This window comes from Cynocephalus volans, chromosome 7 (genome assembly GCF_027409185.1).
Source record: "Cynocephalus volans isolate mCynVol1 chromosome 7, mCynVol1.pri, whole genome shotgun sequence".
Taxonomy (NCBI): domain Eukaryota; kingdom Metazoa; phylum Chordata; class Mammalia; order Dermoptera; family Cynocephalidae; genus Cynocephalus; species Cynocephalus volans.
Genome location: NC_084466.1, coordinates 144580348 through 144603960, shown reverse-complemented (window position 1 = coordinate 144603960; position 23613 = coordinate 144580348). Strand labels below are relative to the sequence as shown.

At 45.0% G+C, this 23613-nt stretch overlaps 1 protein-coding gene and 1 non-coding gene across 2 annotated transcripts in view; one reads left to right on the top strand and one right to left on the bottom strand.

Annotated features, from left to right (window-relative positions):
* The first annotated feature begins 84 nt into the window (after positions 1–84).
* ABLIM1 (actin binding LIM protein 1) overlaps positions 85–23613 on the top strand; it is a 177114-nt gene continuing 153585 nt past the window's right edge. Inside the window, exon 1 of the mRNA XM_063101647.1 lies at positions 85–395. Coding sequence (XP_062957717.1) covers positions 380–395 — 16 coding nt within the window. The 5' untranslated portion in view covers positions 85–379. The remainder of the gene's footprint in view (positions 396–23613) is intronic.
* TRNAT-GGU (transfer RNA threonine (anticodon GGU)) lies at positions 20678–20751 on the bottom strand. Its single transcript has one exon. It is a non-coding gene; the product is annotated as a tRNA-Thr (tRNA).

The window sequence follows — 23613 nt, the reverse complement described above, 5'->3', positions numbered from 1 at the left end:
TTTTTCTGGGCCGCCGCGTGAGGAATGCAAGGTGGTGTCAGTGACCAGAGATTAGGACAGTGGAATTCTGCATTTGTTACAGCAGCAGCTGTAGCGAGTGGTTTCAACCCGAGGGCAGAGTCCCCGAGCTGGGCGCGGCTGCCACTCGGCGGGCGGGGAGCGCTGGGCGCGATCGCTGGGCAGGCGGGCGGGCGTGCGAGCCGGTGGAGCCGGGGGAGCCGGGCCCTCCGACAGCGGGCGGGATTTTAGAAAGCAGCCCCGGACTTTGCAAGTGGGGGCTGGGGGCTTCTGCAGCCGCCGATCTGTCTGCCCAGGCGCTTTCCCTGCTAGAGTTTATTCCTGTTTCCTTCAGTCCTGATCGTCCAAGGAGCCGGTTGCCATGGTGAAGGAGCAAGGTAATTCTAAATATCGATCACTGTGCATGGTTGCAAAAGTTGGAGTGGCATTGCAGGGCTCGGCCCCCTCATGGGGAATGATCAATGGGCAGACATGCGAGAATCTGTATCGTGAGGTCTGGGTCCGCACTGAACCCAGACTTCACTGAGAACCTTTAATTTAGCCACCGCCTCCGAAGCACATCCTATCGCTGGAGTGTTTGCACAGCCGAGCTCCGGGGTGTGCGGCTCTTTTCGTTGTGACTGCATTTTGAATTTTTGGCTGGGTTTGAGTCTTGCTTTTTTACCCCCATCGTAGTCTTCATTCTCTTCCTCACTTGCTGCCGCCCCACCCCACCAAGTTAATTAAGATATGTAATGGGAGGGTCCTTCCTACCAGGTCTGGGCTGTGTGGGGACATGCCCAAGCCTACCTCGCACTGGCTGACAGGAGAAGCTGGGCTGTTTTAAAGGTTTCAGGTGCGCTGCGTTTATAACCTGTCATTTCAGTATTATCCCAAATCACTCCCCCAAGCACCTTCTTAAAGGATGCTGTACATGGCAAAGGTCATGAAATGACATCATAAGGAGAGTGTAAGAAGGGAGAGTGTGGACGTGCCTTGCACAGGTGTCCATTATTAATGCACTAGGCGTGGTCCTGAAATTAAATTTTTCAGAATTGAATTATAGTTTAAATTATTCCTTTATCTGGTAAACGTAAAAGAGCACAGCAATGCTTCTTGTTAATTATTCAGGTAATATACAAATACATCTTGTGTTAAGAAAGCGAAATGTTACAGAAGAATAGAGAGGGAAAAGGGACAGCGCCTTAGCCCTGCTCTGTCAGCCTCAACCTCAATCTCCCTCTCCTCTTTAGAGGTAAAATTGTTCATAGTTAGTGTGTATCTCTCTAGACCCTTCTAGACCAGAATAAGATGGATAGATAGAATGACAGACAGACACATATGAGGAGTATAAAAATGGAATCTTTCTATGATCATTTTTCTGTGACTTGATTTTTTTTTTACTCTTAATATGTTTTAGGGAACTTCACCAAATGATTTCATAATGTAAATAACCATCCATTAACTTTGCTTTCTTGCCAGCTCACATTTATTATCACATTTTCTTACTGTGGGTCATACTTTTCACCACAAACATGGATGTCTGCTCTTTTAGGGCTGTGTTGAATCATTCATTGACTTGTCTACTTTCTCTTAAAGCTAATGCAGGGAATGCATTTGAGATGAAAATGCTGAACTCAGGTTGATCCTTGTTGCTGGAAACTCGGTTTGGTTTTATTATACTAATGGATGAATTGAGAAATAGGATCATGACAGCTTAACAGTGTTAAGGCTGCACCTCAGGACAAAGAGAAGTGTGGTTCTGCTCTGTTCATTCTGCTCCTATGGATCTCTGTCATCACATGCTTTCACTTTGGCCTTTCAATGAGTAAATGGTAATTGAGTGAAATGATTTGGTGTGAATAAAGGTGCTTCTAGTAATGTTTCCTCTCTTTCTGGGGTGCTTCCAGGAACCCTCAGTACCAAATACAGATGTGGACATTTATTAAAGGTCGGGCCTCTCCATTTGTATCTTCCACCCAACTAGAACAACATGGCCTTGACCTTTGTGGCTAATGGATTTGAGTTTGTTTCTCCTATATGAGTAATTTATGAGTGGTGGGAAAGGGGATTAAAAAAGCTACTTCTCAATTCTATTCTGTGGAAGCCCTGGACTTGCTATGTATAGTATATAGTATAGATCAGTAGTCCCCAAATAGCAAGTCGTTTTCTAAGTCATTGCAGACTTCCCAAAACTTAGATTGCCTGAGTTCACATTTGCTTTACAAGTCAGTGGCCACATTCTAACTGGAACACTTTGGACGGGCCACCGAGAGGTCACATACTAGTATTATCTTAACCCTTAGCTGCTGATTAGAGGCCGTTCCTTTTCTATTTTGAGGTGTATGTCCATCCACACTGCTGCCCCCCAGCTTTCTGACTGCACCAACCTCAGCCAACAACAGGGGAAGGCAGAGTTTTTTTGGCAGCTACACAAGAGCTTCCATGGAAAGAAAGGAACTTCATCATAGCCTTTAAAGTGAGAAGGGCACAGAGGAGCATGTAGTCCAGGCATTTATCCTAGAGATGAATAAAACGGGACCAGAAAGGGTAAGCAAGATGCTCAGGGTCACACAGCAGGTAATTGGACCAAGTACTCATCCTCTGCATCCCATCACACAATGTACATGGATCAGTGACTGCAGTCACCATAGTGTGCTGACATCTGCTCTTGCTGTCACTAGACGGTGAGGCTCTCAGCAGCAGCACTGTGTCTCCATCTTTAACATTCCACTGCATAGCTTAGTGTCTGCCGCATTGTAGCTTCTCAGTTGAAACAGGTTGGCCTATTGTCAGAGCTAGGACAGAAACCTGCATCTTCTCAATTCTGAAACTTTTTTGATCCTCTCCACCACTGCATGCTCCCAGAAAGGCCTAGCTCATTCCTTCCTCCTGGAGCTGACAGGAATCACCCCTGAGCAGGCTCAGGTCATGGCAGCATCCGTCCTGAGGAACATGGCTGGTCTCTTGGGGGGGCGGAAACACAGGCTCCCCGCTGTGCTCACCACCTGGAGCTCACATTGGTTTGGACCATCGTTTTCTCTCCAGGATAACAGATCTAGTGTGGGATCTCACGGGCTAGAGAGAAACCACACTGGCCGATCACACCTTGCTAGTGTGGAATGTGGCATTTGCGACAGCCTTTGCCCCTTACTATCTTTTGTTCTCCTGATCAGGCACTCACTCATTTCCAGTGGCAGACACTTATTGATCCCAAATTCTTGATGAAATGGCTATTTCTCTGATGCGTTCAAAGGTACCTTACCCTTGCTATATCCTGTAACAAAGAAGTATGAGAGGTTTTCGTGGGTTTATCAGTCAATATCTGTCTTCCTGAGTACACACTCACCAACCTAAACTCCAGAGGGCCACTGTGCTCATTTAAAAGCTATACCTGCCTAGCCTTATGTGTGTTCTAGGGCAAATTCTAAAAATTCAAAAGGGATTTATTCTTTTTATTAGGGAAAACAAGAATAAGCAAATACTAGAGATTAAGTTATATAAATACTCATCTAATTTAAATAAGGAATGCTTATTGTTTGGAAACCATGTGAAAGAATAAGAATTTAGCAGCAAGAGAGAGACATCAGGGTAAACAGAGTTTTATATCTGGGCACATCATTTATGTTTGTTTCATTTTGTTTCCTGTAATCTTTCTGCCACTGTTAGATGGCGCAAATTGCTTTGGGGTAGAATGGGACCCAATGAGACTCATTTCAATCCCTCGATGGAGGGATGTTCACTCTCCACCTGACATTCAGCACACACGGCAACTAATTTCTGTAGAGCTGGGTTTCTCAACCTCTGTACCATTGTTATTTTGAGAGAGAATTTTTTGTAGTTCTGTCCTGTGCATTGTAGGATGTTTAGTAGCATTCCTGGCCTCTACTCCCTAGAGACCAGTAGCACCAAACTCCCACTCATGACAATCAAAAATGTCTCCAGCCACTGTCAATTGCCCTTTGGAGGGGCAAAAATCATCTCAGTTGAGCACTGAGGGAACAGTGGAGGTCTAAGCCACCTTGGGCACTGTTCTCCTTAAGGGTTAGTTTAGATGGATTCTCTTGAGCACAGAGGGTGAAAGATGAAAAAAATGGGAAGCCAACCCGACCACTGCAACTCCTCCTGCAAGCCTGTTGGCATTTGGCAGAAGCAGGGGCTTCAAATAATAATGCTGCAAAAGCACCAATCTCGGTCTTCCTCCTCCTTTATGTGCTTATTCCCCAGCTCATTTCAGTTTCTGGAAATGGAATAATCATGGTCATCAAACAATATATGTTTAAAGAGAAGTTCTGGCTCAGTCCTTTAAGAAACTGTCACCCCCGTTCTGATCAGGAGGCTTGCTTATTCAGTAGCAATCTCCTGCATGCTCTCTCTGTGTTAGGCAAGGTGCTGGGTACACGGGAAGGTCTCATGGACCTAGAAGACACAGTGGCTGCCCTCACGTTCATTGAGGAAGTAAAATAGGCTCACAAATAACAAATATGAAGGAGATGTTTGTGAGAGGCATAGATACAGTGCTCCAGCAGGTCAAAGGTGGGAGATTTAGCTCGTAAGCATGCTGATCAGGAAAGGCTTTCTGGACCATTCTTAAATGGTCCTTTAAAGATGGGGGATATTTGTCCATATAACAAATTGGAATGAAAAGAAAACGATAGATTTGAGAGAAGACACAGCATTGGAATCGATGGAACCTGACAGCAGGTTGGATGTATGTAATGACAGAGACAGAGAAGTCAAATGATCTTAAAGTTTTGAGTCCAAGCAGGTAGGGCTGCCATAACAAAGCACTGCAAACTGAGGGCCTTAAACAACAGGAAAGTATCATCTTACAGGTCTGGAACCTACAAGTCTGAGATCCAAGTATCGGCAGAGTTGGTTCCTTGTGGCGCTATAAGGAAGAGTCTGTGCTGTTCTCCCAGGATTTCTGCTGGTTCGCTGGTTCCTTGGCATGCCGAAGCATCACCCCGTCTCTGCCTTCATGTTCACGTGGCCTTCCCCTTGTGTGCATGTCTGTCTCTGCATTTCCCTTTTTATAAAGATACCAGTCGTCATGGATTAGGGCCCACCCTAATGATGTCATTTTACCTTGATTACCTCTGTAAAGACCCTATCTCCAAATAAGGTCACATTCTGAGGTTCTGAGAGTTAGGACTTTGACATACGAATTTGATGGGGTTTGGGGGGAGGATGTAGAGGAATTCAAGCAATTACACAGACATTGGTGTTAGAGGCAGATTAGGCTCGGGAAGGACTCAGGGAAGGGAAGCAGAGTGGGAGGTAGAGGTGGGAGAGAAAGATGAGTTCAGTTTTATGCACCTTGAGCCAGTGCTGGGGATAAAGGACTGGAGAGTGACTCCAAGTGACTAGTTCAGGTCAGAACTCTTGCGCAGGACTCTGAGATTTCTTAGCCTATTTATGTAAACTTGCTATTCTCTATCATAAGGAAGGTAATGTTAGAAGCAGGCCTTGATTTCCTCTGGAATAACAGGAGGTACTTCAGATGTTAAGTATCGACAGGGAAGCCAGCACACACACTTCTGGTCACAAGCTGCTGTGTCCAGCATCCCTCCTGCCACATCTGAAAGCCACTGCAATCTTGTTCTTGGCAGCTCCTGAGAACAAGGGTGTGCGGTGTCTCAAATGTGACCTACAGACTGGCACCAAAGTAATCCTCTTAGGACACTGAATCATCGTATCATTTCCCAGCTCAAAAACCTAAAATGACAAGGTTAAGTTCAAGGCTTCGTGCTTGTCACACAGGGTTCTCCCCAAATCCTTAAAATACCTCATCCCCACTCCCATCTAAATAAATGTCCTAAGCCAATCTTGTTCTATTTTAATTTTTAGTGTTGTTATTAAATTTGTCAGTGATTGAGCGCATACTAAATGGCAGGCTTTGTGTTGAGAGTTTTATATACATAATCTCTAATCTGTTAAACATCAAGGTCAGTGGGATTCCTCCACCTAATAGGTCTCAAGAAAAGGAAGCTCATAGGAGTTAAGAAACTTGCCAGAAATCACTTAGCTAGACTGTAGAAGAGCTGAGATTTCTACCCAGCTTTTTACCTATCTGGCTCCAAAACCTGTGCTAATTGTACTTATGTCCGCCCCACCCCCACCCCCTTTCCTATTTGAATAATCATTGGTGTGAGGGGGTGTGTTTTCCTCTCCAGGCTGTACTGCCCCTCCTGCCTTCATGAGAAATACATATATCCTCCATTTCTGCATTTATCACAGACCTGACTCAAGTGCTACTCCTGTATAAAACTCCTCCAAGGCCCATCCCTTCTGTGAATTCCTCTGTGCACCTAAGTAAACACCAGAGAAATTAGACAGCCATGTCACCTGGGCAACCTCAGCAAGTGCTGCTTCTCAAGCATTTGTTGACTTCATGTATGGTTTTGTAAAACAACCTTGAGAGTGGTGAAGTGTTGCTGCCTCTAATGGTATCTCCCCCCCCCCCATCCCGCTCTTCCCACAACACACACCCCCACACACGCTTCCCCCACTCAGGTGCACGTACACTGCCTGATGTCATTGAAACCCACTTCTATTCCATCCTCGGGGAGGTCTGAGAACAGCAGGTCTTTCACTGCAGTGTAATCATTCCCCACGTGTCTGATGACTGTAGAGTCATCTTTCAGGCCCTCTCTTCTGAGTTGAATAGACACTCCTAGATTCAGGTTGAATGTTTAATACTTCCCAGGTTAATGTTTAATGCCCTACCCCTATCCTGTTCCTGGATTTGCCTAGGTTCTCCAGCTTTTCCTTAACTTGAACAGCTCCAAGCTTTTTACAGGGACACCACCAACCAGGACATTTCCTAAATAAGGTTTAAAGGGAAGTTATAGATTAAAGGAGACACCACAAGGCCACAAATTGCAGAATAAATGGTCTCGATCGGTGACTTATTCACACAATTCAGTTGTGGACTTTGTCTTTGAGGGGAGGGGAGCTCCAGTTTTTGTCATCATTTTCCACTTGAGAGGAAGAAAATCTAAGTGTGAATTGCTCTTACTATTTTATAAATGAAAGTGCTGCTCTTCCTAGGAAGTACAGCTCTGCCTGGTTTATCTTCACTCCAGAAGGGCTGTCTCAATGGAGATTTTCCAGGTTAGGGGAAAGTACTTCACAGTTAAAAAAAAAAAAAAAAAATCGTACCAAATCCCCTGCTCTCTGCCACCTACTCATTGATGTCTGTAAAATGTTAATCAAGATAGAAAAAAATGTCATTGCTACAATTAGACTTAAGGCTGATGTGTAAATAAATTAGGGAGAAGGAACACATTGATTTGAATTTACCAAAGCTCCTGAGAGCAATTTTCGATAAGAGGGATGAAGTCAAGAGTATGTAGACTGTGGTGTCCCAGCTGGAGGTCGGGCCTGGCTAGTATTAGCTGCTGCCAGACAGGGAGGTGGCCCTGCCTCTTGCCTTTCCCATTATGTGGTCAAGTGGCCAGGAAGGATGCACAGCCCTTCATTGCATTACCGAGACCCTCTTTACAGAACAGCAAATTGACTTCCCAATTCCTACAGAAAAGACGTACTATGAGAGACTCATCCTACCAAGGTGAAAACCTTACATCTGCTCACTTTGAAGAGGTGGCCCCTCTGTGTTATCATATTCACAGCCGCTTGGGGGGCAAAAAGGATTCTGTTATTGTTCGCCTGTCATATGCCTAAGTCAAAATGCTGAGTGTTTTCCTGAGCCAGCACTAAAGAGCCAGGGGACCTTTCAGAAGGGTCAGTGATCGGTGAGTGGTGCAGGATTTCTTCCCATTGTGGCTGAGCCTGAGCTGGGCACACGGCAGTAGAAACCAGCCCAGCTTCCTATTTCATTGTGTTTTGGGCTGATGATGACTCATACCATAAGGTATGTTTATCCCAAACTGGCAGGAACTGTGTATTCAAGGGCAAATTTTGTGAACAGTGGGGAGAGCAAATATTTGTTATGCATGACTTCTTTTCTCTGCAACATTGTATTCGTGCTCAGACTGACATGATTAATGTCATTGTGGTCCAGTGTGCCCTGGGGGGCACCAGGGATGAGTTTCTGTGTCCCACTGTCATCAAATGGGCTGACTTGTTTGAATCCTTAGATGTAACCATGAAGATGCTGACTTCCTTAATACTTCCAGGGAAATTGCTACCTAGGGCAGCAGTTCTCAAACTTCAGAGGCATCAGAATCACCTGGGGGCTTGTTAAAACAGATTCCTGGGCCTTGCCCTCAGGTTCTGATTCAGCAGGACTGGGAAAGGACCTGAGAGTTTGCATTTCTAATAATTCCTGGGTGATGGTGATCCAGGGATCACGGGTTGACACTGTGTAAGTAACTGATGGTTTCTATGGGTAAAATGATCAGCCCTACAGGTGGGTACGTCAGAATTTTTATATAAGTAGCTTCTCCATTTCCTTTTGTAAACTGTGTCATCTGCACATCATGAGCAAGACACAGAGAAGATGAAGAGCATCACTGTCACTCTGACTGTCCTGCAGATGTAACAAAGCTGTATTTCACAATGAAGCAGATGTTCAGTGTGAGCTGAGTGGCAAACTCCTGACTCTATATGATACTGGGTGTGAAAAGGGTGGGAGGATGTTACAGGCACCTTCTCATGGGAGTGGGTTGGGGCTCAGCATGGCTGGAGAAGATGACACTAATTTAGAGTCAAGGCACGGTTTCTCTAGGAATCATTCCTGTTTCTCAAATTTTGGGGTATGTTCACTGGGGTTCGTAGAGCTCTTTGGAATTCTTGGGCAAAAGATGATTCATTAGCTGTCTTGGCTCACAGAGGCTACCACCCCCTCTTTAGTCTTTGAGGTGTTAGAATATGTTATTCAAGCTTGGAGTGTTTGTTCATTACCACTATCTTCTATCTATATTCTAGTGGTTCGAATTTTTTCTTTTGTTTCTTTCTGATGTTCACTATTTGAAACATTGTGAGAAGGGAGAAGTTTAAGAAAAATTAAGAAGAGCAGTGAATGGTAGGAAAAGGTAGCAAATTTAATCCTCACTGGAGTGTCTGATGGGAAATGGGACAGAGGAGTGACAACCCCCCAGAAAAATGGCAGGGGCCGTTGGTATCCAGGTCATGGAGGGTTCTGCAAGTGACACACGAGCTGGATGGGTGTCTACTGGACTGCTGTCTATGTGCCACTTGTGGGACACCTTCTGAACAGCCATTGAGGAGCAGAGTTTTAGGACCGACCTAGTGGGAATGCGCTCTGCTGGACTGGAACCCAGCCATGCTGTGCACTAAAGAAGAGTACGTGTCCCCCTCTGTTTCTGCTCATCTGGAAAACACTACTACGTTTGCCGTGTGGACAGGTCCCAGTGTGAAACTCAGAAATAGCAGTCAACCATAGCATTGGGCTTCCAGTAGTGGCCTTGATCATGTCACAGTTTTATTGAGGACTATTCTCTCTGAGACATTTCAAGACTAATCAGATGAACTGAAAAGTTCCTATCTTTGGTAGGTTAACGAGCTAGCGAGTGTTGGGAGGTGTGCTGGCTGAGGATGCAGATAGTGGGGGCACAAGGCAGGGGGATTGTAAACAAGGTTCTGTGGGGGGTCAGAGGAAGGAAGAGTTACTGTCTCAAGGGAATCAGAAAAGTCCTTATGGAAAAGGTGGCATTTAAGGTTGGGCTTGAGGGGTTCTGTAAGTTTCTTGAGGTTAGGGATGGTATTTGATTCAATTTGCATCCATAACAGTGTCTGCCTCAGAGCAAGCACTCACTGAATGCTGAATGAACTAATAAGTGAATGAATGGTGTGTATGGGTGGGGGAGATAGTTATACTTATTTAGGAAATGTTTGTTTAGAACCTAATGTGAGATAAGCAATCCAGATATAGAAACAAAATATAGTTCTTGACTTCCCATTCTAGCAAGGAACATAGACACATAAATAAATATGATACACTTTGAAGAGAACTATTAAAGTAATGTGGGACTGCAGGGCAGAGAGTGATTAATTCTGCTGGGTGGTCATGGCAGACTGGGCTTTGAAGGATGAACAGGAGTGCAGTAGTGGGTAAGGGAGAATTGAGAGACGTGTTCAACTTGGTGAGAGAGAAGCAGTGAGGTGCAGCCCCTGCCAGGGGAAAGTCAGCCAGCTCAGTTTGGCAGAGGCTACTACTGGCCACATAGTACAGCAAAGGAGATAGGAACGGGCAATAAGAGTGTGTTAGTCTGTTTCTGTTGCTTGTAACAAAATACATGGAACTGGGTGATTTGTAAGAAAGTGAAATTTATTGCTTATAGTTTCAGAGGCTGGAAAGTCCAAAGTCCAGGGAACACATCTGGTGAGGGTTGTCTTTGGTGGTGGCTTTACAGCAATACAGGGGTCTCAGATGGCAGAAAATGGCAGAGAGAGACTCTCATGTGCTCTCCTTTAAAGCCCTTAGAACCACGCCCCTGCCACCATTATTAATCCATTCACTAAGGTATGGTCCTACAATCTAATCACTTCTTCAAGGTAATGGTGGCCCCTGCCACCATTATTAATCCATTCACTAGGGTATTGTCCTACAATCTAGTCACTTCTTTCAATCACCGTAATAGGATTTCCTACCCTCAACAGTTACAGTGGGGAATAAGCCTCAGTGAGGCTGGGGGGGCATCCAACCTAGAGCACGTGAACAAGTTGTACAAGAAAGGGAATCCATTTACTGCAGAGTCTAGGAGAACAATAATTACATTCTCAAAGTGTAGACACTGACCACAGTTTTAACTAAAAATTGGGGTTGTAGCTATATAGGTGTTGGGAAAATATAAGTAAATGGTCAGGGCCCCCCCAGATGTTCAGAATCTTGCCGAGCATTTGCTGTAAAAATCCATGTGTGCCCAGGTGTTCCTTGGTTACATTAGATAAATGTAATTGCATATGGGCACCCAGGTGTCCCAGGTTATGGACCTAAGTATAAAGGACTAATGGCTCTGAGACACGGCACTTCTCGGGACACTCCGGGAGGCCACTAGGGTGGCTGCTCCTAGCTCTGAATAAAGCCTATTAATTTTTTTACCCACAGCTCCCAGGATCTTTTCCTATTACCTAGCTCGTGGATCTGCATGTGAAGGGTTTGTGACCCAGTCTGTACAACGGGCTTGAGGGGTCTGTGAGCCCTAGCCCTAGCTTGACAATTGGTAAGAGCCAAATCTTCATATATAGGCAATGACTGAGTTGATGCAAGAGAGTGTTAAGAAATGTAGCGATGAAGACCAAAAAAAGCACCAAAAGTTTAACATATTTGCCTTTGAGGGGTGGAAGGAATGGGACAGGCTGTTGCCCTCATGCATTATAAACATATTTCTTTTTTACACATATAAGCCTTTTTGGTTTTTAATAAAAATTAAAAGGGAAGAAAAAAACATACTATCTGCTTCATGTCTTTATTGTCAGGGTTAATTTAAATGAGATACACGTGTGAAAACTTCAAACGTGCCACCTGCCATGCAGCAGGTGCTCAATAAATGCTCACTGAAGGTCAGTTGATCTGTAGAGTTTAAGTGGCAGGATAGATGCACAGACCAGAGCCGAAGGAATGGCCTAAGGTTCCTGACAGATAAAATAAGACCAAGATGGAGGTGGTGAGGAGAATTAGCTTTGCAATGGGGTGAAGAGCCATTGTCATACTGCCTTCAGCTAGGCCTCTGGAGCCTGAACTTGCAAACCCTTCCCTGTATATGTCCATCTCTTTCTCATTTGCCCTTTGTGGTACAGTTGTCATCCATGTGTCTTGGTGGCTTTGTAAAACTATCCCCTAAGCCTTCAGGATTTTATAAGGTTTGCCTGAAAAGTAAGTTATGTTTGTAAGTAGGAGCTCTGTAGCCAGACTGCCCAGGGTTCAAATTCCAGCTCTACTGTTTACTAATTATGCGACCTTGGGCAAGTCACTTAACCTCCCATTGCCTGTTTCCTCATCAGAAAATAAGGACAATATAAGTACCAATTGAATAGGGTTGTTGTGAGGATTGAATCAACTAACACATGTAAAGCATTTGAAACAATGCCTGGCACACAGCAAGAGCTCCGTGATCGTGATCGTTTGCTGTTACTACCCTTGCTATTTATTATTCCTCTGACTGAGTAAAGTCAGGGGCAATGTATTCAGTGACATGGAATTTAGTAATGAGATTAGTTTTGAGATGCAGGAGAGTAAGTACAGCTGGGACAGGTGAGTTGAGGACCCAAGGAGGCTCCACCCATTTCCCCTGGGCAGTCTCTCCACAGCTTGCCTCAGGCAGAGCAAGGCCTTGTAACTTTTGCCATGTCATGATACTCTGAGGCCCCCTGAGTGGACAGTAATTCCTACTGTCCTGTGATTGAACTTCACCAAGAGACTTAACCTGTTGGATTCTTGATGCCCCCCTCCCTTAGGCAAGCAAGCTGCCGACTCTAGGTAAGCTTTATGAGATGGAATGCGAGGATGCCTAGTAGTGATTTGGTGCAGGAATGTGGTGGCCTTGTCAGAGCAGTAGCTTTAAAGTATGTGAGGCTCGCAGCCAGGTGTGCTCACTTTCCGAAAGAAGCCGTCCCCCTGCTCTGCAGCAGTCCCTGCTGGCTGCGCTACATCCTCGTATCCTGCTCTGGGGACACGTCATTGAGCCTTTATAAGGCTCTGGTGCCACCCCAACTCCTCCCTGCAGGTCAGGTCAGCTGGAAATTGTGCTTCGTTGAGAGGTCCTCATTCAGAGAGCTCAGCCAGCGTCGGTCTGAGACTGGCCATCGGTGCACTCATTCCTTCAGCGTTTGTTTTGTTCTGAGCCAGAGACTTTAACTTTTATCTTTTGTCATCAGTTGAGTTGTACTGACATCAGCAAAATTACCTAACTGATAGATACTGTTGGTGAACCAAGATATTTAACTGGCTTTTAATTTCAACCAAAAGCTGTTGCTATGGAAAAGAGACAGACAGGCAGGCTAGTGTTAAATGCATGAATATACTGAACACATGTTTAGAGAGCACAGACTTTGTGCCAGCAACAGTGCTAGACCCTGGGAATACAACGCCAGTCACCTTATAAAGGAGAAGACAGGAAAGAAAGAAAGAAACAGAACTTTTAGACTGTGGTAAGTATAAAGGAAGAAAACAGGGCTGCAGGGAGAAGGGAGACGGCCTTACTTAGGTGGCTCAGGGAGAACTCTCGGAGGAGGTGACACAGAAGCTGCTTTAGACTGAGACCAGGAGGAGGAGAAGAAGCCAGCCTTGCCGATGGCTGAGGGTGAAGAGCCTGCGGGGAGGGGAAACAGCACATGTGGCGATCTTGAAGCCCCAGTACTGGAGCTTGGGAACGACCTGGAGAGGCTGGAGGGCTGGGCTCGGCCTGCGGGGCTCTAGGATAGTGCAGTGAGAAGCCACTGGGAGGGCTTAGTGGAGTGATCTGCTCCAGTTGTGACCTTAAAACATCATCGGGTTGCTGTGTGGCAAGTAATTAAACAGATGAGTTGAAAGTCCACTTTGAAGGTACAGACTCCTCGTGTTCTTAATAACTGTGCCCTAAACCCCTCCTATCACCCTACTCTGGTGAGTGATCAATGACTTATAGGCATATGCTATTGTTGCTAATTTTTCTGGCAAATCTCTTGTGCTGACACTGGTCCTGACATAAGTCTAGGCAGGTAATGTTTGTGAAAACTCCCATGTGAGTCGTGAACTGGGTTGATGGCATCTCATTTAAATTTTTTATATCTGTCTTATTGTGGGCTCTTTCCCAAGAGCGCAGCAGAGATGAAATGATAACGAGGACATTTGTGAGAGTGTGTTGGTGACATGAGGGTGGGGATGTGCTGGTAAAACACATAGGTAATACCTTAGCAGGAAAGATTTCATGCATTAATAAGGAGTGAGATCTGTAGAAGGTTGGGTGATTCCTATCTGTTTGTGTATAGAGTTATGCCTTCTGACTGCTGTGCAGATGTTGAGAAGCTGAGACGAACAGATACTAATAAAACCTGCTACTTAAAATCTGTAGAAACAGAAAGTAGATTGGTGGTTACCTAGGGCTGAGCAGGAGGAGGAATGGGATGACTGCGGATGGGTATGGGGCTTCCTTTATGGGAGTAATGAAAAAACGTTCTAAAAATAAATTGTGGTGATGGTTGCATAACTCTCTGGATATACTAAAAACCATCGAATTGACCACATTAAATGGGTGAATTGTATGATATCTGAATTATATTTCAATAAAGCTCTTAAAACCAAAGCTGCTGCTTACAGCTCTATGGGTACATCTGAGAGGGCAACACTGAAACCTGCAGGATTCCTCCAGAAACAACAATGGCTTCCACTTCTTGGACTGTCAGGAAAAGTGCTGAGCACTTTACGTACGGGAACTCATTTATCCAAATAAGTGTCGACATAGGATTTACCCCCATTTTACAGAAGCAGAAATCGAAGCTTAGAGAACAAAAGTGACTTGCTCAAGGTCACGGAGCTAAGAGGATCAGAGTCAGAATTGGCAGCAGAACCCATCTAACCAGAACCAGCACTACCGCCTCTCCCCACTGGAGGCTGAGCCCTGCCCCCAGGCTGCCATGTCATAGCACAGGGCTCCCAATGGCCTGCACTGCGAGCTGACAAATAGTCCCTCGAAGCAGGCCCAACTATACTCTGATCGTGTCATTCATCTCAAGACCTCGGCCCAGGGGCAAACGAGGAAGCCTTAGAGTCTAAGCCCCTTGGCTCGTCCTTCAAGGACGCCCAGGGCACCCTCTTTCACTGTCTTACACACAACTGTTGCCTTCGCCTACTCTGAGCACACCCCATCCTACACTTCCCATTGTCTAAGACGCCTTGCTCTTCCGTCCCACCTTCTTTAAAGGCCCAGCTGAAAAGGCACTTCCTTCTTGAAGCATCTTTCTGGGCTCTGTCCCTGGCACATGACTTTGTCTCTACTTTGTGTACACATGCATTCATCCCATTCATTCTCTTTCCCTTCCCATCTCCCCCAACAACTCACCTGACTAAATCGTAAGCTCTTTGAGGCAGGATCTGGGATTTATGTGAATGTTGTGCAGAAAACACTCCAACTTTCCCCTGGTGGCTCTTGTCCCCAAAGCTTGTTTCAATAGATTGCCCGACTTACAGTGCCCAACATCCCTGGACTCTCTCACCATCAGGCCCTTGCTCACACTGTTCCTGTCTCTGAACCATTCTCCTCTTGTCCCTCATTCATTCCCCTTCTGTCAAATTCTACTTCCTCCAGAAAACTTACTCCAACTCTTTGGCCTGACCTGCTGCATGCTTCTCTCTTCGGAAGTCCTAGCATATTGTCAGTGCCTCTCCTGTGCCTTTGGCCCCCCAGGACAGCTCTCGAATGGTTTCCCCTCTGTGTTGGTCACCTCTCCTGGAAGGGCTTCCTATGTGCTGTGCACATGACTGGGGTCCCTGCCTTTAGAGGCGGGATGACATGACTAGTCTGCCTCCAGAGTTCCCCACGAGTCCTGGCACAACACAGCACACCCAGCGGACACTCACTGAGTCAAAAGTTGTTGACTCTGTTGATAAGAAGTTATTTCCCAAGTGTTGGAAGGTTGCATTTAGGAGTTTATATGGAGCCTTTTTTTTTTTAATGTCTCCCTTGTAAGTGCTTTGTTAAACTTCGAGAAATAATCCCTTCTCTTTTGCTCAAGATGATGGACTCCTGAAGGTTTTGATCATTTTCTGAACTTAAAGAGCATGATCAAACCACCAGGAGTTATGCTGTCACCGAGATGAGATGAATAGGGGAATACCTAGCAAGGTGACAGGCGTAGGTTATGAGCATTCGCCCTTCTTGCATAGGTTACACCTGGCAAAGTTATGTCATACAGAAAGCTTGAATGGGCCCGAACTTCAGGTCTGGGAGGAATCAGGAGCCTAAGTAACTAGAGAGAGTAGAGTAATTTGTAGCATCGTGTCTGACACTGCATGTTGGATGCTGTGAACATAGGTCTTGTGCTTTCTTCTCCCAGTGAGTGTGCAGACATTGGCGAGATCCAGGGGAAGGTGAGTTTGTGTGTTTATTCACAGAGCAAGCGTGGGAATGCCTTTTCAGAAAGGGTGTAAATTCTTGTTTCTGAAATTTATAAGCACCTGAATTAAAAGCCTCACTTTGCTGTTTACTAGCATTGTAACCTTGGACGCAGTGGTATGCTGGTAAATGTTTAACCACCAGCCCTCCAGAGGGTGGGCAGAGAAAGTCCCTGATTTGAAAAGTTTGTGGATTTTTATGGTGTAACTACCTCCACCGTGGCCCATTTCAAGCTGCCAAGGTGAGGTCCCTGACCACATGGTTAGGAACAGCTGTGCACTGCCGGGTCTTCCGAAATGGTTAGAGCTCCCCACTGCTGGGGCAAGTCCTTCAGCATCTCTGAAGCTCAGTTTTCTTATTTGTAGAATGTGAGGATAAACTGGGGTTGATTGAATCAGGGGAGTTTTTTGTCTTTGAACACCTTTTATAAATTTTCCAGTGCCATACACATAGTAACTATGTTCATTAGTTTGTCTACAGTGTTATTTTTTTTTATTTTTTTATTTTTTATTTTTTTGTCGTTTTTTCGTGACCGGCACTCAGCCAGTGAGTGCACCGGTCAGTCCTATATAGGATCCGAACCCGCGGCGGGAGCGTCGCCGCGCTCCCAGCGCAGCACTCTACCAAGTGCGCCACGGGCTCGGCCCTACAGTGTTGTTTTTAACTAGCTAGTGATTCCAGATGAGTCCTGGGATGTAAGAAGCAGCCACAAAGAAAAGGCAGAGATATCTGGGAGGCTTCCTGTGTTGTTAATGGACAGGTTTGTACCACACAGGGATACTTCAATTGACAATGTAGTCCTCTGGTTTTTGTTTTTGTAACTCCTAGAAGATGTCTGGATTTTGAAACTGGATAGAAGACAGTGGTGGTACCAGGCCGAATCTGACCCCTGTCTCAGGACCCTAGGCCTAAGTGCTAATAGATTCTGACCCTTTTTCTCAACTTGTATTCCCACAAATGGTTCAAATGGGACCACAGTCCCTCCCAATCTCAGAATCAGGATGGGTGTGGCTCTGATTGTATTGCTAAGGCTATTGTCGGAATCTTGCTGATGTAGCCAATTATATATATTAGGGCTCACAGACAGACACTTCAAACCCGTTGTACAGACTGGGTCACCAGACCCCTCACATGCCTGGCTGGGTCACCAGACCCCTCACACTCTGGTCCACGAGCTAGGTAATTGGGAAAGATCCCAGGAGCCCTTGGCAGATGACACGAGCTCAGTCATCAGCTTCTTCAGCAGCAGCAGAGGTGGGGGCCGCCGTGGCCTCCTGGAGGGTCCCGGGGGCTGTGGCAGCCACAGTCTCCAACAGCAGTAGTGGCCTCCCTAGGAGTATCAGGGGGTCACTGTGGATCAGAGCCATTCGTCCTTTATACTCAAGTCTGATAACCCAGCACACCTGGGTGTGAGTCAGACAACCCAGGAACACCTAGGTGCCCACAAATCCATAGACAACACCCAAGGAACACCGGGGCACACGTGCACAGTTACATATTTACATCAAGAGCTCAGCAAGATTCCAAACATCCGAACGAGCCCTGACCATTTTCTTATATTTTCCCTACACTCATAGTCCATAAAGATGTGGCGTTCTGCCAGCAGGGTTCAGACTAAAGCTCAGTTGTTTGACTCGATCCATTTCTGAGTGGAATTGCTGGTGTGAGGACAATTTGAGATTTCTGGGCGACCTTAAGTTCCATCAAATTTCAGAAGGCACTTTTGTAATACTTCAGAAATTCCTGCTCATCCAGGTTAGTGATGGTCTTTGCTGACATTCAGCTGATGCAGGTATCTGTGCACCAAGCTGGTGCTGTGGGGACTCCCTGGAGAAGATGACCTCACCTTGTCTTCACTGCCACGCAGGAAGGCAGGGCATGTATTCTTAGCCCTTCTTTATAGATTCAGGGAGATTGAGGCACATGGCTGGAAAGGCAGGACTGGGAGTCAGGTTTCCTAACTTCTAGTCCAAGTTCCTTCCTAATTACCATTATTAGCGAGGAGAGGTGGGACTTGTATAGAAATGACTACTTCAAGGTAAAATTACTAAGCACAGTCAGAGAAAGTCTAGGGGAGGTCAGAGAAGGGTTTGTTTCAGTGAGTCATCTCAATTGAAAGGTGTATCTGCGTTAATCTTTTAGGAGGGGAAGAATAAGGCACCAAGCTGATTTAAAATCCCTTTCTCAGATTAACCTTCATATATAGAAGGCAGGTGTAGCACATCAGGGCAAGTGCATCATGTGATTTACAAGAAGTAAATTTCCTGGCTGAATTATAATAATCCTAGTGCCTCTTTGCCTTGGGAAAATCAGATTAACTGGATTTGAGCCTAGGCTGTTTCTATAATCAGGAACCCAGCTGATGGGTTGCTGACTGTGTCTTTTACGGTTGGAGGAATAGCAAGGACCTATTGCATTGCCATGGAAAGGCAAATCAAGGATTGGGACATCTTACCAGTGGAAAGCCACAAGTGGCAGGGAAACTTGCTGTCATACTACCTGCCTGCCCACTGGAAGTGTTTGTGCCAAGTAATAATTCTGATTACCAAACTAACATGGTATAAATAAATTAGCTTGTGGAAGCCAGTTCAAGAGAAAGATCATTTTGGACAACTAACGACAGGGTAACAGTGTGTGTAGCTTCAAGTAACTACCACTTGCTACAGCAGTCAATGGACTTTTAGGTAAACAGCAAATTAAGTACTCTATGCATTTATTTAAACTCTTGCCTTTCTTGTTTCCTAGGCTCAATACGAGTGCCATTCTAGCACAAAGAAAGGGAGTAGGAGGTGGGGGAGAGCGCATCTCTGATGTGCATTTACAACTCAATGGGAACAAATGGCGTAGAAGCAGAGAAAATATTCTAGGTAATGAAGCAGTCTCTCTGAAACATAGACTCCCAAGAGAATAGGGTTCCTGTCTTTAAATAGCAATCAGCCTTATCATGCAGAGTACCATTTTGTGATTGCAAATCGGGACCAGTCCCAACCAGAGACAGATTTCCAACCCAGGTGTCTTCACAGGCTGGAGGCTGCCTAAGAAAGGTTGCATTTTCTTGCCGTCTCACCCTTACTGTGTAGTGTTTTTTTCCCATAAATTGCTGCGGCCTGGAATAATTTGCTATTTGAAGTATTATTTCCCATCTGCTTATTTACTAGCAGGTGTTACCTTTGCACTGATGATGCAGCTGGAGATTCACGGCTTCTGAGCTGTATGATCAGAATCTAGTGAGTACATTGTGCTAGCTCGATTTCCTTCTATGCTGGATAAGGATTTCCTGTGGAAATCCCCTACACAGTGCTTCCAAGCATGGGCTTTGGAGTCAGACTACCTAGCTGTGTGATCTTGGACAAGAGATCTAACTCTTCTTAACCTTGGTTTCCTCCTTGGCAAAACAGGAATATTACAACAGTACTATGGCAGTCATGAGTATTATCTGTCGTTGCAGGTATCAAGTAATTATCACAGTGCCTGGAACATAGCAAGTGTCCAACAAATTTTACCTGTTAATTATATAATAGTGCTCTCGAGTTATTTATTGTGGTGTCAGAAGTTCAAGAACCTGTAGCTTCACATGAGAGATGGCCTGGTAGAGGTATTGGGTGGTAACCATGTTTTCCCTAATCCAAATAGTAAACTGAGAAATACAGAGATGACAACTCAGGTTACTTGATATTTGAAATCAGAACTATTCCTAAAATTTGGGGGAATTGGTCATTGAGCTGGCAGTTGTGTAAGGCCAAGACTAATGCATTGTGAAACAAAAGTAAATACAAAACGAGAAAATTAAGGGCTGATGATAGTACAGATATTCAGTGCTGGAGGAGGGGAGGAGAGGAAAATACTTGATCAATATAAGCCCAGTAAAAGCTTCAGAGAAGCACCAGGACCTGGGCTAGGCCCTGTGGCTTGGGTTTGATTTGAACAGGTGAGGTGAGGAGAGGAAAGACCGAGTGAGACGCAATGTGGATGAAGGCACTGGGGAAGATGAAGATGCCAGACCAGGAGGTGGTCAGAAGGCCCAGCTCAAGGGGGAGTTGTATGTTGATACAAATAAATAGTAGAGTGTGTTAGTGCTCAGTCTCTGGTCAACTGCCTGAGTTCAAAACCACTTAGCACAGTGGTAACTACTGAGCAAATGTAGTTCCTGCTTAGATATCTAAAAAGCTAGTGTAGTAGATTGAATTAGGTCCCCCCAAAACTCCCTGAAGCCTGAATTATCTCCAAGTTTTATGTATTAGAAACTTAGCCCCCACTGTGACTGTTGGAAGGGTGGGAAATCCTATTATGGTAATTGAAAGGTGGGGCCTTGAAGAGGTGATTGGGTTTTAGGACCATGACATAATGAGCAGACTAAAAATGGTGGTCAGGGGTGTGGTTCTGAGGGCTTTAAAAGAAGAGAGAGGGGAATCTGTCTCTGCTTCACCATCTTGCAATGTGAGACCCCTGGGTCACTGTTGCCACCATCAGATGGACCTTGGACTTCCCAGCCCCAGAAACTATAAGCAATAAATTTTGTTTTCTTTATAAATCACCTAGTTTCAGGTATTTTGTTATAAGCAATGGAAACAGACTAATACAGCTAGTGTGGGCCATGTTATTGAAGATTTCTGAAGTTAGGTAGAGAACTGTTTTTTTGTTTTGGTTTGTTTTTTTGCTGCTGGCCTGTAAGGGGATCCGAACCCGTGACCTTGGTGTTACCAGCACCACGCTCTCCCAATTGAGCTAACCGGCCAGCCCCAGGAACTTTAGACTTGATGAATTGGGACTGAGAGAGCTATTGGAAGTTTTTTTCCAGTTCTTTTTAAAATAAGCTTTATTCTTAAAAAGTTTTAGATGAGTAGAAAAATTGAGACAATAATATAGAAAGTTCCCAATACCCGACACCATTTCCCCTCTTAGTATAATACATTTGTTACAATTATTGGACCAATATTGACACATTGTTATAAACTAAAGTTCATACTTTATTCAGATTTCCTTAATTTACCTTATCCCCTTTTTCTGTTCCAGGATCCCATCTGGGGTACCACATTACATGTAGTCTCTTCATATCTCCCTAGGCTCCTCTTGGCTGTGATAGTTTCTCAGACTTTGTTTTTGATCTTGACAATTTTGGAGAGTACTGGTCAGATATTTTGTAAAATGTCTCTCAATTTGGGAGTTTTCTCATGATTAGACTAGAATTATGGATTTTTTTTTGTAAGGAAGACCACAGAGGCAAAGTGCCAGTTTTCATCACATCGTATCAAAAGTACATTCTATCAGCATATCACTATTGATGTTGAACTCGACCACCTGGCTGAGGTAGTATTTGTCAGATTTCTCTACTGTAAAGTTACTCTTCATTTCCCTGTTTATACTGCACTCTTTGGAGGGAAATCAGTATGCACAGCCTACGCTTAAGGAGTGGGGAATTACGCTGCAGTTCCTCGAGTGTACTACTCTTTGCAGGCTGTGTTGGAGAACAGCCAGGGAGTAGGAAAGTCTCAGCAATTAGAGAAAAAAAGGTTGAGGGCCTGGATTAGTGGGGTGAGGAGGGATGGGTAAGGGATGTTAGAGTGGATAGAATTGAGTAGGAAATGAAAGAGAGGGTGGACTCAAGGATGACTACAAGGTGTCAAGCGTCAGTGATTAGGGGATTGTTCTGGCGGAAAGAGTGCTGGATTAGCAGTCACTGCATTAGTTTACTGCCAACTCCTTATTTCTGGCTGTGTCACCTTGGGCAAGTCACTTCGTTCCTCTGAGTCTCAGTTTGCCCAAAAGACAGAGTTTGACAGTATCCGTTCTTCCTACTTCACAGAGCTCTTGTGAGAGTAAAATGAGATAGAGAAGACAGAAGGGCTTTGAAAGCCATCAGACACTGTGTCATCACAAAGGCTTATGGCTGAGAGAGTGACAGTGATATCAAGAGAGAAGGGGACTCTGCAGAGGGTATTGTCACCTGGGAGGTTCTGAGTACTTCGGATAACCTGGAGCAAGTTGTAACTCATCCTGAGTTCTCTGTTATGCATTTGTGATCTTTCCCTGCTAAACTGATTTCAGATGTGCTTTCTCAGATGTTCTGTTTCTGGTCTACCTCCATGGTCTAACCCCCAGAGGGACATAGCTTGGGCAAGATGAGGCTGGTTCTGGGTTTGAAGGATGACTGTCCCTAAGCTTTGTGGCCTTCCTCTCACAAACTGTAACGGCCTCTGCACTGAAGGTTACCAAGATTTCTTGAATGGTCTCCATCCCCCAGTCTCATTGCCTGAAATACTTAACAGGCATTTCAAAAGTAACACTTCCAGAATGGAGCTTTTGGTTTCTCTGCCAGATTGAAGTTTCATTGATGTGGCTGACTTGTTTGCTTGAGTGTGAAAGGCAGTGTGAGACTGCTCAGTTAGCCGTGGAATCGGCAACTCTGGGTAGCCAGAAGACCTGCAAACCAGATACTGTGCAGTGCGGGAATCCCTTTACCTTTTCAGGCAAACAGACTCTTGGCTCTTCACATGTATTTCTTCATTATTCAGAAAGTGTGCAACGGTGCTTTTGGTTTCTCATTGTACGATTTTTATTTTGGCAGCACAACTGATGATCCATGGAGGGTTTTTATGGTGTCTGTCCCTGTTCCAGGGTAAATCATTGACTACTTGATTACCAAGTGCTAAGTGAACCTCTGCCAATAATTTGCTGGTGACTTTGGGTGAGGACTGTGTAAGCTCTTTGCTGCTCAGTTTCCCTATGAGTAGGGTAAGTAGGGACCACCCAGACTCTGAAAGAGGAGCAATCGAGTAAAAATTAGCAGCAGAACCAGTTGGCAGATGAGAGGAGTGCAGAGTTAATGGGACGTCTGTATTGCAACTGACTCAGCATATTCCAAAATTGTAGAATTGAGCCAACAAACATACATTTAGTAATAACCAAACTGTCAAAGGCCGTTATGTAAAATGAGCCTCCTTATTCCTCTTTTAAAAGGGGGGAGGTTCTTTTGTTTATACTGATTTGGGTTGGGATGAAAAAACACTGAGTCTCTTTTGTCTTTAGATTCTGTTATTCTCTAATAAGAAAGAGCCCATTTCTTTTTTTTTTTTTTTTGTCTTTTTCGTGACCGGCACTCAGCCAGTGAGTGCACCGGCCAGTCCTGTATAGGATCCGAACCGGCGGCGGGAGCGTCGCTGCGCTCCCAAGCGCCCGCACTCTCCCGAGTGCGCCACGGGCTCAGCCCAGAAAAACGCACTTCTTGACAAATGGGTTGTTCTGATATGTGTCCACCTAGGCTGTTGTATGAAGGAAAGGCAAGTACACGTGATATAGTCTCTGTTCATCTCTGGATGAAAGCTGAAGTCATCTCTGGGCATGAAGGACTTTGTGGTGTAATATATATTCCCAAAGGGAAACGCTTGCAAAATGCAGATGCTGATACCAATTCTGACCTTTGTGGCTGGTGCCAGCATTTGCACTGGCTTCTTTATTCAGACATAGAGAAAAGCCAAGAAGATAAATGATATTTTCCTTCCCTCATCATTACTCAGCATGGCTGCTTGCTTAGCCGTAAGAAATTCAAGTGTCAAGAGAAACTGCAGTGTGGTTTCTTATCCAAAAATGTATTCCCTCT